This window comes from Heteronotia binoei, chromosome 12 (genome assembly GCF_032191835.1).
Source record: "Heteronotia binoei isolate CCM8104 ecotype False Entrance Well chromosome 12, APGP_CSIRO_Hbin_v1, whole genome shotgun sequence".
In the NCBI taxonomy this organism is placed as follows: Eukaryota; Metazoa; Chordata; class Lepidosauria; order Squamata; family Gekkonidae; genus Heteronotia; species Heteronotia binoei.
Window position 1 is genome coordinate 62,225,712 of NC_083234.1, and position 16,317 is coordinate 62,242,028.

Consider the following 16,317-nt stretch of genomic DNA (forward strand, 5'->3'; position numbering starts at 1 on the left):
GGATGATCACATTTTGGAATGCTCCCCTTGTGCGATACCGATGTTTGAGCAGTAACAGCATGAAAAAGACTACCTCTGGTTTGTAGAGGACACAATTGACCAGAATATAGAGGGCTTGTTATACTTGGCAGCGATAATTATCTTTTGCCAGTATCTTATTCCGGCAGCAGTTTTCTTTTTCTTCACAATTTGTTTATATGCCTCCTTTTGCTGAACTGTCGTTCAGACACTTTCTCATATGTTGCAAGGCTCTACAAGCTCCATCAAACCAATTATTTCTTGGAACCATTTTACACGCCAAAGGCTTAAGTAGAAATTGATAAAAATTCTATCAATCTAGAAAAAAGACCAATCCCTTTCCTGTGGTCAGTGGTACTTATCGATGTATAAAGTGTCTGACATTCTTTTGAGTCCAAGGCTACTTTCAAAAAATAACCTAGGGATGGGGACCAAAGAACAGCTCTCAAATGGGCCTTTTGCAAAATAAAGAGAACTAGGTAGTCAAGATTAACTATCAATATTAACTGTCACCTCCCAAGAACTCACTGATTCTAAAGTCAAGTATTAAAGGAAGAGAAGCAAAACTGACTAAACAATAATCTATGATAATATGTGGTCATATAGAAATAAAAGTAAACTCTTCAAGAGGATTGAGAGCCAGCCATCCTTTTGATATTACTAGCCCAAACTGAATAATCAGCTTAAATAACAGAGTCCCTGCTAGGTTCATCTTTTGTTCTCTAGTTCTTCCTTTGAAACACCCCAGTAATCATCTACAAATTCAGAACCACTAATCAGTTGGGGGTGAAACCTATCTGGGACTTGTTTTCCATCCAATTCCATCTACTCATTTGGCTTGTGAATTTCACAAATTATATTGGGAGAATAAAAAAAGAGAGAGTGAGTCAGGACCAGGAGACTTATTTTGTGCAAAACGGGAAACAGTACCAACATCCAAAGGAACTGGCTTCTTTTTTTTAAGGCTTTAGAAAATGGCCCAAACACCTTTCCCTGGAAGATATAGTTACCTAAATGACCTTTTTGCCCTTATCCCCAAACAAACTGCATAGTAGAAAAATGAGAAAGTGGAGACTTAGTTTCTCCAGGTTGCACTTTAGGGAATTTGGAGGATGTTTATACCACTGACACCCCCTTATTTCATTTTTATTTAATGGTTTAACTGCTTAATTTTTAACTGTTTTACTGTGTGATTTTAACTGTTTTATTGTGTTGTAATCTGACCTGAGTCCATCTTGGGAAAGGGCAGACTATAAATTCACAAAATAAAATAAATCATGAATCTCTGCTTCTGCAACCCAGTATTTCCGCTGTCATCTTATCATCATCTTTTCTGTATTTGATTTTTGCAGTATTTTTAAAACCTGAAAACACAGCTGTAAACTTTGCCTATCCAGAGAGAACTGGCAGAGCTCCGCTGAGGCTTTCCAAGATTTTTGTCCTTGTAAATTTGCCTCCTTCCTTCTATAATGTTTCTGTATTTCAGAATAATTATTACCTGTTGGCCTGGAGTGGTGGTAATCCTGAATTGATCCTTCATGTTTGGGAAAGGAGTTTTAATTTGTGAATTAATTTTTTAAATTTTATTTTTTGTGACTCTAATTTCATAATTATAATTATCAAAAGAAGAGAGTTAATGACCAATCACTTGGGCAGGAAATTAGTAATTAGTAGCTACCCTCCCCAAATAATAACTGATTAAAGATTGATTCCTAAACACTGTGTGTCATTGCATGTGAAGTATTTAATTAAGTTGAGAAGCAAAAGTGGCTGTGAAACACCAAAGCAGAAAGAAGGGAAATTTAAAGACATTGTAGGTAGAAGTGGGGCACTTGTGCAATGGGACTCCTAAGAAAACATGCTATAGAGCAGAATCAGCCAATGACATTCTTTTCCTAAGCTAAAAAGTCACAAACAATCTAGTTTTCCTTGGTAGGATGATGCTCTAAACACTTCATTATTTTAGCTCTTCTTTCCTGTACCCTTTCGACCTCCAAGATGCTCTGATTCAGGGAGGGGCAACTAGGCATGTTTATGGTTTTATCAGCATAACTGCAAACCAAGTGTATATGATGGCATAATGATAGTTTATTTTCCACCTTTTTCTAATAACTGGAATAATAATAAGAGTTTATGGCCTGATTAGTTGTCTTCCACCTGAAATAGAGTAATTTTATTGTTTTATTGTTTTAACTGTTTAATTTACTTCTAATTTTATTGCTTATTGTTATTGTTTAAGTTTGTTGTAATCCACCCTGAACCCACTCGCGGGATAGCGTGGACTAAAAATGAACATAGATAAATACATGAAAATTAAGTTTGCGTGATGTTGTGGGAGAACCATCAATCTGAAGCTTCATTGAGTCTATTTAGAATAGATTTTTTTTTTCTGACTAACAACAGGTTTGAACAGGAATGTTTCCTTGGATTTTGTTTCCCTAAGCGGTGACACTGCCTTCTACCTCTCTAATGCCCAGGGTCACCATTTGCTCGAGCCAGCTTGAAGAGTGGTAAGAATGAAAGCTCCTCCTACTTCCGCAGGAAAGAGAAGATGTTCCGCTTCTTCATCCGGCGCATGGTGAAAGCACAAAGCTTCTACTGGTTTGTCCTGTGTGTTGTTGCCCTCAACACACTGTGTGTTGCCAGTGTCCACTATGACCAGCCAGAGGGGCTCACCACAGCATTGTGTAAGTATGGGGGCAGGAGGCTGGCTATTATTTTGTCTTTTGTTAGCATTGTCTCAGGATGGGGGAATTGGGAGAAGAGGAATGGACAATTTGTTCAGTTTTTCATCAGGAGCTTTCAGATTCAAGGGGCAACAATCCTTGCCCTTTCCTGTAGTTTCAGTGTATCTTGCACTTCTGCGCAAGTCCTATTTTTATTTATTTGATCGTTATATTTATAAGCTGCTTTTCAGCTAGATTGACTCTTAGAGTGGCATTCAATTCAAATCCATAACAGTAGAAAATTCAAATAATGGTTTAAAATAAAGTTCCATGGAATGAACTTTCAGAAGTATGTCTTGCTGATGACAGAGAAGAAGAGTTTTGCTTTGAGAGAAAATCCTTATACTATACTGAAGAATGGGTTGCTTTCTGTAGCTGATGCATTGGAAATGCGGAACAGATGATTTAAGGATGGTGCCATCATCCTCATTCCACATGTGAAGTAATCACTTCCAGTCCTCTCACCAAGCCCCCTCTGACCTGTGGCTGTAGCTGCAGTATTTCTTCCTTCCTGCAAGATTAAGGTCAGAGGTTAGGCTTCCTCACGCTGAGATTTTGAAGCCATGGGGGAGGGGGAGCCCCACTATTTTTCTTTGAAAAAAAGAATAGATATTTTGGCATAAATTGCAATCCATGTAATACTTCCTTAGGAAGCCTAAACTTATTCTATAGTTTTAAAAACACAACATTTATTATTGCATTACTGTATAAAATTATGCTGTCCAGTATTTTTCTGAACTTAACAAATATAGATGCCCTACTTTTGCTTTAAAAAACAACAACACTGTTCTACCCAACACAAGCAAGAGAGAAAGCTACAAAGTGCTGCTATTCTCTGTTGCTTGGTGTGTGTGTGTGTAGTTGCCACTGAGAAGTAGGGAAAACTAAAAGTTGAAAATAAGAAACTGTAAGAGAGAGGATATTTGAAGCGTCATGGGGGGGGGGCAAACAATCCCCTCCCCTCCACTGCTCCATGTTTCCTCCCCACCCTCCTTCTGCCTCTTTTTCTTTTCTCCTCCCAGCCCTGCTTATTGCTGGTTTCTCTGCTTAGCAACCCCATAACATAGCTTCTTTGTTTTGTTTGTAGCCCCCCCACACTGTTTTTTTTCTAGTTTGGGAATTTTCCTGCAAAACTTGGAGGTTCATTTTCTGTAGCTGGTCCATTGTGCAGATTTTTTGACCTGCACTGTCAAGCCACATTTGCAAATAAATGTATAATACATTTCTCAGTAAACAAACAAAATATTGTTTGGACTTAGCTGGCACAGTATTAAGGACTATTAGCAGATCAATAGTGGTACCCTAAGTATATTTATACCCTTCTAAGTCCATTGGCTGCATTAGGCTTAGAAGGATGTAACTCCCCTTAGAATGGCACTGTTAGAGACTGAGTTCAGCATAATGACACCACTCAGACCACTTCAGTGGTGTAGGATCAACATGTAAACAGTTTGCCATATTATATATGGACAAAACTAGTCACATCTCAACAATTAAAAACATCCTGGAAACATGCTGAATTCTACAGTAGATCCAGTGATTGTCTTTATCTAATTTTGTAGATTGTTTTACACAAAAATCTTCTATACATAATGTATTTTGAATGGATAAAACCTTCTCTTAAAGGTTATTTTATTCATTTCAAAAGGGGGAGGAATCACAAGATCATTTTTTCATGGTTCCCCTATGGCTTTCTGTTGGAAAAATGAGGGATGTGTGTGTGAGTTTCCTTTGTAAAGGGCTGGGCTTTTTTGGCAGTGTTTTTAAAAATGGTTTCCCCCTCTCTATTCCTGATAGCAGCAAGGATGCTTTGGGTGAGGTATGTGTGAGTGTGGAGGGAAAGACTAAATTTCTCTCCCAAAGCCTTTTGCTGATGCAGCTGCTACAACTGCTGCTGTTCTTTCTACTCCCTCTTAAGTGACATCTTACATATAATATACTCTGTCTCACTCTGCTCTGATGTCTAGGGAACACTTTCCCTTATTCTTTACTCGTCATCTTTTACATTATCAGCAGCAGCATGCCTTTGGTTATGTTGAGTGAGGTATCAGCAAAGAAGGGGCAAAGAAGGGGCTTGTTATGTTGCAAGGACATTGGGTAGTAAAGGACTCCAGTGTGCGCAGAACTATCCTCAGTTCTGTATCTGTGTCATACTAGTGTGACAAAGTGTTGGAAACAGGCCATTATGCACAGAAATCCCAGCTCAGTACATTAAGCTGTACAAATAAACGCCTGTGACAAACTAATTACCAGCTTTCATGGGCAATATTTGACTGTGCATAAATTACCATAATTAACATTAAAAATAATATACCTGACCCAGGTGCTCACTCACGTCTTAATTTATTTACAGTTTTGTTCTGTTCACTTAAAAGGCAATAATCCCAGTATGTTGATGATGATATAAAATGAGTAAAACCCAGAAACAACACAACACATGCATAAAATAGAAAAACAAACAAATCTCTGCATTAGTCATCTAAAGGCCTGACTGGACTGGTTAAGTGCCATGTAAATCTTTGTGGGGGCAGGAGTGGCAGAGATGCAGTGCTATCCGGTCCGGTAGCTGACCACCTGTGGAGTACATAGAGAAAGAACTCCCTAGAACAGTGGTCCCCAACTTTTTTTGGCACCAGGGACTGGATTTGTGGAAGACAATTTTTCCACGGACTGGGGTGGGGCGTGCACGATGGTTTCATGATGATACAATTGTGCATTTATTAGTTTGGTGTAGTGGTTAAGTGTGTGGACTCTTATCTGGGAGAACCGGGTTTGATTCCCCACTCCTCCACTTGCAGCTGCTGGAATGGCCTTGGGTTAGTCATAGCTCTCACAGAGCTGTCCTTGAAAGGGGGGCAGCTTCTGGGAGAGCTCTCTCAGCCCCACCTACCTCACAGGGTGTCTGTTGTGGGGGAGGAAGATAAAGAAGATTGTAAGCCACTCTGAGACTCTGAGATTTGGAGTGGAGGGCAGGATATAAATCTAATGTCATCTTCGTCTTACATTGTAATATATTATGAAATAATTATACAACTCATGGCCTGGTTGCTAACAGGCCAAGGACCGGTACTGGTCCACGGCCCGGGAGTTGGGGACGCCTGCCCTAGAAGATCTTGGCTGATGGGCACACATATATAGGAATAGGTGGATTTTTTTTAAAAGTATCCTGGTCCCAGACCATTTATGGCTCAGTGTAATGAGCAGCACCTTGAATTATTCCCAGAACCAAACAGCTAGTTTGGTTCTGTAGGGAAGTATAAAGCAATTGGCTAGGGACTGTCTGCTCTTCTCAGCCTGCCGAAAGACAGAATGTGGGTTAAGCTCCCTGAGGCATCTACCAGTAGGAACACCCATGAGACACTACAATAATAATATGAGCTGCTGATTTAGCAGTCAAAACTTTGGGACTAGGCTGGGGACTGCCTTTGGGACAACAATTAATTTCCACCACAAATCAAGGAAGGGTTTTTTAAAACCTGACTGTTGCATTCTGTGGTTATGCTCTTAGAGTGTACACTTTGTGAATGGAAGGAAGCAAAAAGGCTAAGAGGGAGAACCTAAGCATGAGTCTAACTATGATGTTGCCTGATGGGGCAAAGTTTTCAGATTTGCAGGTGGGAAACAGGACTGGAACCAAATATTTCAGCACTTGTTCTCTGATTTAAAATGGGTTTTCCACTTATAGCATAAATTAAAATTATTTATAGGCTTAACTGGACAAAGATCCAATTCTAGATTTTCCTGCACTTTATAAAGGGCAATAGCTGCCACAGCCTCCCCGTTCAGATCAGTGCCATAAGGACAGAAGAGATTAGCCTTTCTCTGCTTACATGGTTTTACAGACCAGAGCCATCCATCCCAGTACATAAGAACATAAAGGAAGCCATGTTGGATCAGGCCAATGGCGCATCCAGTCCAACACTCTGTGTCACACAGTGCCTGCCCCTAAAAAACAGATGCCATCAGGAGGTCTATCAGTGGGACCAGGGCACTAGAAGCCCTCCCACTGTTGCCCCCCGCAAGCACCAAGAATACAGAGCATCACACCCCAGACAGGGAGTTCCATCAATATGCTGTGGCTAATAGCCACTGATGGACCTCTGCTCCGTATGTTCATCCAGTCCCCTCTTGAAGCTGTCTATGAGTACTATGAGCCCTGGAAGCTACAAGAACCCTGGTCCCCCCCCTTTTTTTTTTTACTTTCTAGGGCTGATAACAACATAGATAGCAGTTGATTTCAACTGGCAAAACTGGGGGAATCTGTACAGATTAAAACTCTGTGACCTCAGTCCAAACCAGGGCCCTATAATAATAATAATAATAAATTTTATTTATATCCCGCCCTCCCCGCCGAAGCAGGCTCAGGGCGGCTAACAGGACATGGTATATACCATGATATTGTATAAAACAATTATAAAATACAGTTAATAAATACATTTAAAAAACAGTTACATAAAATTTAAAACTACAATAAAATTAAGGTGCTATTCAATAGGTATATTCCGATGGCTAGATGTCGCTTTCAGGGTTCCTTATAAGCTTGCAGAAAGAGGGTGGTTTTGCAAGCCCTGCGGAACTGATTAAAGTCCCGCAGGGCTCTCACTTCCTCCGGTAGTTGATTCCACCAGTGGGGGGCCATTATAGAGAAGGCCTGCTCCCTCGTTACTTTCAGTTTGGCCACCTTTGGTCCAGGGATCCTTAAAAGACTTTGGGAGCTAGATCTTAGTGCTCTCTGGGGAACATGTGGAGAGAGGCGGTCCCTGAGGTAGGCAGGTCCTCGGCCATATAGGGCTTTAAAGGTGATAACCAGCACCTTGTAGCAAACTCGGAATATAATTGGAAGCCAGTGCAGTTCCTTCAGCCCAGGCCGCACATGTTCCCACCGAGGTAGTCCCAGTAGCAGCCTGGCCGCCGCATTCTGCACTAACTGCAACTTCTGAGTTCGGCACAGGGGCAGCCCCATGTAGAGGGCATTACAGTAGTCTAATCTCGAGGTGACTGTTGCATGGATCACTGTTGCTAGGTCGCTACGTAGATGCTTTCCTCTTTTGAAGAATGAGGAGGGGGCAGAAACTGGAAGCTGGGATTTCAAATACCTTTGTGGATTTCTGGAGTCCTTTTTGGAGTGGAAGGTTGGACATAATTAGGCTGTAGGGCAAGATGGCTGGATACCGTCTACTTTAAAAAAAATTCCTTTCCATTTCAGTTGAAGCTAAGTACCATCAGTCTTTCTCCCCTTCCTTTCTAGTAAAAGAAGCCATTAGTGTAATTCTCACTTTCTAGAGTTTGCTTGTGCTGAGATGCTTTCAGCAGAGGGTTTAAAAAGAGAACTTTATGAGCTGATATCCATCTCCCAGCTGGTGTCAGTAGGAATGTTCTTGTTAATTACAAAACTGGTGAAAAATGACATAGACTGCATACAGGAAGAAAGCCCATTTTATTACAAAAAGGGATAAAACCTGAAGATATTTCAGCAGTGGTGAGGCTGAAGATGAGACACTGAAAGAGAAGAGGTAATGTGGGAAACTTTTGGGTGTCTGTTTTATGCCGTGAGGATGCTCATGAGTTGGGGATTACGACTGATATGACATATGTGCACACCACCACTCCTGCCTCCCAGACCATTGGAGCTTAGAAAAATGGTGCAAGAGGAGAATGCTAAAGACTGCTATCCATGCATCCAAATCACACGCAGCATATCTAAGAACTGAGGGGAACCTGTGACTCATGTGTGACTGTTACACAGGGTGGAGACCCTGACCTAATCTGGGTTCTGCATAAAGTGTGAATTAGCCAGACTGGCCACACCTGCATTTCCATAATCTGAAATGGTTCTCCCCCCCTCCCCCAGTTTTTAGTCATTTTCCTGCTAGTAAAAAGCCCTGAAAATGGCTTGTGAAAGGAAGAAAGCTCATGTTAATTTACACCTAGGGCTGCCAATCTCCAGGTGGGGCAGGGGATCCCCCAATTTGGAGGCTCTCCCCCCGTTTCAGGGTCATCAGAAAGCAGGGGGGGGGGACGTCTGCTGGGCACTCCATTATTCCCTATAGAGACTGATTCCCAGAGGGTATAATGGAGAATTGTTCTGTGGGTATCTGGGGCTCTGTGTGTGTGTGTTTTGAATTAGAGGCACCAAATTTGCAGCATAGCATCTGGCACCTCTCACCAAAACACCCTCCAAGTTTCAAAAAGATTGGACCAGGGGGTCCAATTCTATGAGCCCCAAAAGAAGGTGCCCCTTTTCTTCATTATTTCCAAAGGAGGGAAGGCATTTAAAAGATGTGCAGTCCCTTTAAATGTGATGGCCAGAACTCCCACTGGAGTTCAATTATGCTTGTGGCAACCTTGTTCCTGGCTCCACCCCCCAAAGTATCCTGGCTCCACCCCCGAAGTCCCCAAGTATTTCTTGAATTGGACTTGGCAACCCTATTTACACCTTTCAGCAATGCCACCAGGAACAGGGCTATTTATTTATTTAAAAATGCATCCAAACTGGCTCCCTGAGGCAGCAGTTAAACAATCAGGGAGGACTTGGCATCCTGACACTTCTGTAAGATGGCAGAATTCAAGGCACCTCCTGTATCAATGGCAAATAATTCATAGGCTGCAATTGGCTTACCTTGTAGGTCTGTTTTGAAGATCGCTGGCAAAATGTAATGTACATAGTGGCACAGAGTTGTGCCATCTAATTGCCAGGTGTTTTGTCTGGCACTGTAATGACAAATAGGTGCAAACCTTTTTCGCTTGGGGTGGAATGCAAGAGAAGTGCAGCTGTCTGTAATGAGATTGCTTTGTGGCAGGTGCTTGTAATTGGACTTTGGACAAGACGTGTGAACCTCCAGCAGGGAGGGGACTGGTGTCTGCAGAGGACCAGCAGACCCCTAAGCATGTTTTGGGTTCCTTTAATTCAATCATGCCTGTCCCTCAGGGGAGAGTTTAATTATGTTACAAATTAATTTTGCTGCTGCTGAGAGCCTATGAGGTCTGTATTGATTCCCTCCTCCTTTACATTTTTTGCTTTCTGTTTGTTCAAATGCTCCACTTCACTATCTCAGCTTGATGCTTCTGACTGTTTAAAGAGCTTTGAAACAAGGGCCTGCAGGTTCTCTGCAAAATGAATCGGGCATGTTTTTTTGTTTCGTGTCCCTGGAGCTGCGTGCCATTATGTCCTCTCCAAGAGGAACTTTTTTTGTTGTTCTGAGTTTGACATAAAGCTCCCAGTGTGATGCCTTTAATAGAAAAGGGGGAAAACACTCAGTTCATTTATATGTGTTTTTATTCCAATGGCAATTAATTTAAAACTGGTTATGATTGAAGCTGCTAGCATTCATGGAACAGAAAATAGTCTCATGGTTAATTCAAAAAAACAGAGGCCATGCCTAGAAGGCTGGTTAAATTTTCTAAGCATATTATATGGTTAGCATGGTTGCTGTATATATACTGGTATTGCTCATATATACTGGCAGGTTTTTGGGTAGTTTTTTTTTTTAAGAAAAAGCCCCGCAGGAACTCCTTTTCATATTAGGCTACACCCTGACACCACTATTGTTTCACATAGGGGTTTTTTTGTAGAAAAAGCCCAACAAGAACTCATTTGCTTATTAGACCACACCTCCTGATGCCAAGCCAGCTGGAACTGCATTCCTGTATGTTCCTGCTCAAAAAAGCCCTGTGTACTGGTTATGAGAACTAGTTCGGTGTAGTGGTTAACTATGCAGACTCTAATCTGGAATAACCAGGTTTGATTCCCCACTCCTTCATGTGCAGGTGCTGAGTGACCCTGGGTCAGATGCAGTTCTCTCAGAGCTGTTCTCTCAAAGCTCTCTCAGCCCCACCTGCCTCACAGGGTGTCTGTTGTGGAGAGAGGAAGAGAAGGAGATTGTAAACTGCTCTGAGACTCCAGGTGAAGGGCAGTGTATAAATCCAATCTCCTCCTCCTCCTTTTCTACTACTACTATTTCTCCTTTCTCTTTTTCTTCATCTTCTGTAGATGATATATACATATGTATCTGCATCTTTAAATACCCATGTACAGTACACACCTCTGTGTATTCTGAGAAGGTCAAAGTTCTCAGGCAGGCATCTGTGGCATTTAAAGATGTACACGGTCTTTATTTGATATGCCATTTGTCATGTAAGGGATACCACTAGCATGATTAACATGATTATGCAGATAGTGGTTGCTATTCAGTTGTGAAGGAAAGATGCACATGGCCAACATTTCTGGCTCTTATAGTTGCAAAGATAACCTTGAGAGTTGGCCTAAGGAAAAAAAGCCAAAGGGTTAAGTACGGAGAAGGCAAGAAATTAGGAATTCTTACTTTAATTGTACTGTTAAAAGCCGCATGAACTACAGCAAAGCAATGATACAATCAAGGTATAAGATTTTGTGTGCATGCACACTGAAGAAGTGTATATGCATGCAGATTAAACTTTGTTGGTCTTAAAGGTGCCGCTGGACTCAAACTCTATTCTGCTGCTTCAGACCAACACAGCTGCCCACCTGGATCTATTTCCAATTTTAAAACATCCTAGTCACCTAATCTTATACAGACAGATATGTGGTCATCCTAACCTTCTTGAAGTTATGTACCAGTTCCCTCTCACACAGTTTTGAATATGTAGATCCACAGCAACATCCAATCAGGAAGGAGAAAATGTTAAAGTGCTAAATGGGAGGTGGAGGGAACTGTGTGAATTGACAAACTGGACAGTTCTTGAAAAGAAAGGTTCGGGTTGCTGGGTGGATTGGTGAGTTTTGAAGTCTGGCTCAGATAGAGCAGACCAGTTACTGGAATAAGGTAGGGTTGCCAGGTCTGTGTTGGAAAATACCTGGAGACTTTGGGGGTGGAGCTGGGAGAAGGTGGGGTTTGGGGAGGGGAGGGGCCTCTGCAGGGTACAATGTCATAGAGTCCACCTTCAAAGCAGCTATTTTCTTCCGGGGAGCTGATTTATGCCAGCCAGAGATCAGTTGTAAAAGTGGGAGATCTCCAGGCCCCACCTGGAGGCTGGCAATCCTAGAATAAGGTCATTGAGGAAAAGTGATCTTAATAGACAGTGAGTCTATTTTATGAGAGAAGTAGATCGGAGACCCCTGTCTTGCTGTGACTGCAGGGCCTTAGTGATTTGAAGAATTTGGTGCTGTTATGTATTGTATGATGGCAACAGCTGTTAGTTGGCATTGAAAGTGCATTTTGGCTCTTTTGGTGTTATCTTGTATATAAGCCCACTTGTAACAGTAATTCTCTGAAAAAGAAAAGATTCAGCAGAAATATGTGAAGCTAGGTTGTTGGGGTAACATTCAACCCGCAGCTGTTTTTTAATTAGGAGTGTTAAACTGCTGATAAAGTAAATAAACAACTACATTTGTTCTTTTAGAATCATGCCTCCTGAGCCTCTGTCATATTTAGAAATAATTCAGCAGTCCTCACAATAATGAGCACATATTAGTTTAGCTGTTTGAAATAAAGGCTAGGTCTTGTTATCTTGGCCCCAGCATGGCCCCATGGAGCCTACTGACACCATTCCTGGCAGCTGCCAAGTGGGTGGGGACAAGTGCAGGTGCTGCCCAGCAAGACTTCTGATTGGCATCAGTGTCTGATTGGCAGATTTTTCAAAAGTTGCTTCAAAACAGCTGCCAGCACAGCACGAGGATCTTCATTACACTACTCCGTGCGTAAGAACATATGAGCATATGAAGTTGCCTTATACTGAATCAGACCCTCGGTCCATCAAAGTCAATATTGTCTAATAGACTGGCAGCGGCTCTCCATGGTCTCAAAGCTGAGGTTTTTCACACCTACTTGCCTGGATCCTTTTTAGTTGGAGATGCCGGGGATTGAACCTGGGACCTTCTGCTTACCAAAGCAGATGTTCTACCACTGAGCCACCGTGATTTCTAATCACTATGTTCATTTTAAAAGTCATCCTGGCAAGCAGTGCTTCTGCCTGAAATGTTGAGGAGTTACTATTAGAATTATGCATAGCCTCAGTCCTTGCCATTCTGTGGCTGGCTCCGCCTCCAGAGGAAACCCTTTTGTAGTTGGCTTTGTCTCCTGACTAAACTAAGGCTATCATAATTGGTCACATAAGAAGACAAGCCTAATTGAAAAAGGCACTAATGCTAGGAATAACTGAAGGCAGCAGAAAAAGAGGAAGACTCAACATGAGATGGATTGACTCAATCAAGAAAATCATGGCCTTCAGTTTGCAAAACCTGAACAAGGCTGTGAACGAGTGGACATTCTAAAGGTCATTAATTTATAAGGGTTGTCATAATTGGGAAGTGACTTGACAGCACGCAACACACATGTACATACTACCTCCTTAGGCAGCCATTTTATGGTTGCACCAACCACCCTGGTTAAAGAATTCCAAAGGTGCCCACAGGCTTGAAAACCTTGGGAATCCCTGCCTCAGCTTATTGAGGGAGGAGGGAAGGACTTCTGTACCACACTGAGCCAGGGTTGCCAGGTGCTGACGACTCACTGGCAGGGGGTAGGAGAGAAAAAGGAGAGATTGGATTTATACCCCTCCCTTCACTTGGAATCTCAGAGCAGCTTGTGTCTCCTTCCCTTCCTCTCCCCATAACAAACACCCTGTGAAGTAGGTGGGGCTCAGAAAGCTCTGAGAGAACAGTGACTGATCCAAGATACACCTGCATGTGGAAGGAGTGGGGAATCAAACCTGGTTATCCATATTAGAGCCTGCCATTCTTAGCCACTACACCAGACTGGCTCTCGGTTGGAAGGGATCCTTTTGGGAGCAGGGTGGGGTGCTGTAATGTACTCAGTGACGAGATGTGTTGAAGGCAACATACTTTATTAGCGGGTACATTACAAGAGGGAGAATGGCGGGCCGGGTCCCAATTATATACATGCCCCGGAACAACCCTCCGTGAGGCCGGGTCCAATCCTGGTCAGTTAAACTTCCGGCCACAGATCTTGATTGGCGGTGCGTATTAGCGAGCTACATCCGGGGACCAGTGGGGTTCCACTGGTCGCCTCTGTAGCGTGCACTGTGCTGTACATAGGGATTAGAATGCAGGACATAACAGGTGCCGTGTAATGTCCCCAAAGCAGTAACATCACATGGAATTGACGTCTTCACATCATGGTGACACTCTGTTTTTTTTAGCAAAACTCTATGGTAGAATTGGCATCAAATCATAGAGTTTTGTCCCAAAAAATAGATTGTCGCTGTGCAGCATCCCCAACATGATGTCACTTCTGTGTGATGTCATCGCATTGGGGTGTTGTGTGGTGACATTGCGTTTTGGTGGTGGGGTTTCCCCTGCTAGCCAGCTGGCCACTGGATGGCAGAAGCACCAAAAACTGGTGGATCCCCTGCTGGGAACTGGGGAATGGCAGCCTTTCTGCCTGAGCTCCTTGGAGGAAATGTGTGACAGAGATTTTATTGAGTGTGGCCCATTCATTCATATAAGACTACTGCCTTTTGCATTCTATGTAGCAATCTACATTATGCAATTAGTTTCATGAATATATTGTATTTGCTTTTGAAGTCACAGCATGGCTCCCTGCGGATATCAATATGTAGAGCAGGGAAAGCTTCAAAACAAGCAATGCTTATTGATGTATGGTGAATATTTTTGGTGTTATTTCTGGGTAGAGGTAACTGAGGACTGGATGGCACTGGTTCTCTTGAACACACAAGTAGCTTCAATATATACGTGTATACTAGTGGGGAGAAGGAAAAATGCAGTGCCCACACTTAATGACCTCAGACTTTGTGACAGCATGAAAATGGAATTAATCTGTCAGTGATTGACAAAAAGGAGCTGCTAACTGCCTAATTCAAATGTATTGGGCAGAAAGAGATCAGCCTGGCCTTTGCCAGGAGCACAAATTGTTAAATTGAATTAAACTTTTGGTAGCAAGCTCCTCCCGTCCTTCCCCTCATCCTATTGTATTATGAAATGTTTCTGTTGACGGTAGATTAAATTAAATCTAGGGGGAGCCAAACAACCCAGAATTGCATTTTTCAATTACATGGGTAGGGCTTTGTCAGAAGGAATCCTAATTTTGATTAGTCTGCTGAATATTGTAGGAGAAATGGAAGCCATTGTCGTTGAGTGTTGATGCATGGTTTTTGGGCACCCATGCTTATTTCCTTGGCTCTGCAGAATCTTGCTCTTAAGGTCAGCCAGTGCTGATGCTCAGGACAGCTGGTGCATTCTGTCTGTATGACCGAACCAAACTGTTGATGGCTGCAGTTGCTGGGAACACCAGCTCTGAAAGGGCATATTGGCTTCTCTGCCCAGGGTCATGATGTAAGAACATAAGAGAAGCCATGTTGGATCTGGCCAATGGCCCATCCAGTCCAACACTCTGTGTCACACAGTGGCCAATATATGTGTGTGTGTACACACACATACATACATATATATATATATATATATATATATATATATATATATGTATATTGTGGCTAATAGCCACTGATGGACCTCTGCTCCATATTTTTATCTAATCCCCTCTTAAAGCTGGCTATGCTTGTAGCCGCCACCGCCTCCTGTGGCAGTGAATTCCACATGTTAATTACCCTTTGGGTGAAGAAGTACTTCCTTTTATCCATTTTAACCTGACTGCTCAGCAATTTCATTGAATGCCCACGAGCTCTTGTATTGTTAGAAAGGGAGAAAAGTACTTCTTTCTCTACTTTCTCCATCCAATGCATAATCTTGTAAACCTCTATCATGTCACCCCACAGTCGACGTTTCTCCAAGCTAAAGAGCCCCAAGTGTTTTAACCTTTCTTCATAGGGAAAGTGTTCCAAACCTTTAATCATTCTAGTTGCCCTTTTCTGGGCTTTTTCCAATGCTATAATATCCTTTTTGAGGTGCGGTGACCAGAATTGTACACAGTATTCCAAATGAGACCACACCATCGATTTATACAGGGGCATTATGATCAAACTGCTATGCATCACCAGATCAGCTGTGAATTAAAGACAGGAGAGACTCCATTTTGGACTCTGGTACTAGATCCAGTAGATTGTTTGAAATTTTATGCATGTCTTTGGATTTCCCTGCACTTCCAGTTTGGAGAGCCAGTTTGGTGTAGTGTTTAAGTGTGTGGACTCTTATCTGGGAGAACCAGGTTTGATTCCCCACTCCTCCACTTGCACCTGCTAGCATGGCCTTGGGTCAGCCATAGTTCTTTCAGAGGTTGTCCTTGAAAGGGCAGCTGCTGTGAGAGCCCTCTCCAGCCCCACCCACCTCACAGGGTGTCTGTTGTGGGGGAGGAAGGTAAAGGAGATTGTGAGCCGCTCTGAGACTCTTCGGAGTGGAGGGCGGGATATAAATCCAATATCTTCTTCTTCTTCATCTTCCATTGAGTAAAGTTGTTTTTGTTAATTGACACCTTGTTGCTAGTGTCATTTGAAACGTTTGTTTGGAATCAATACTACTTCATCGTTACTAAGTTCATATCTTTGCAGTTGTTTGCAGGAGAGAACTCTACTGTGTAGGGAAGCTAAACTATCCCAGCAGAAAGGTTAAGCATGACTTAGCATGTTCCAGTCACCAGGGAATGTAATGGTTTGAATATCCCAA

At 42.4% G+C, this 16,317-nt stretch overlaps 1 protein-coding gene across 9 annotated transcripts in view; it reads left to right on the plus strand.

Annotated features, from left to right (window-relative positions):
- CACNA1B (calcium voltage-gated channel subunit alpha1 B) overlaps positions 1-16,317 on the plus strand; it is a 490,529-nt gene that overhangs the window by 274,294 nt on the left and 199,918 nt on the right. For all 9 annotated transcript variants that reach the window (XM_060251289.1, XM_060251281.1, XM_060251280.1 and 6 more), the window contains one exon: positions 2,496-2,705. In XM_060251289.1, the coding sequence (XP_060107272.1) occupies positions 2,496-2,705 (210 nt within the window). The remainder of the gene's footprint in view (positions 1-2,495; positions 2,706-16,317) is intronic.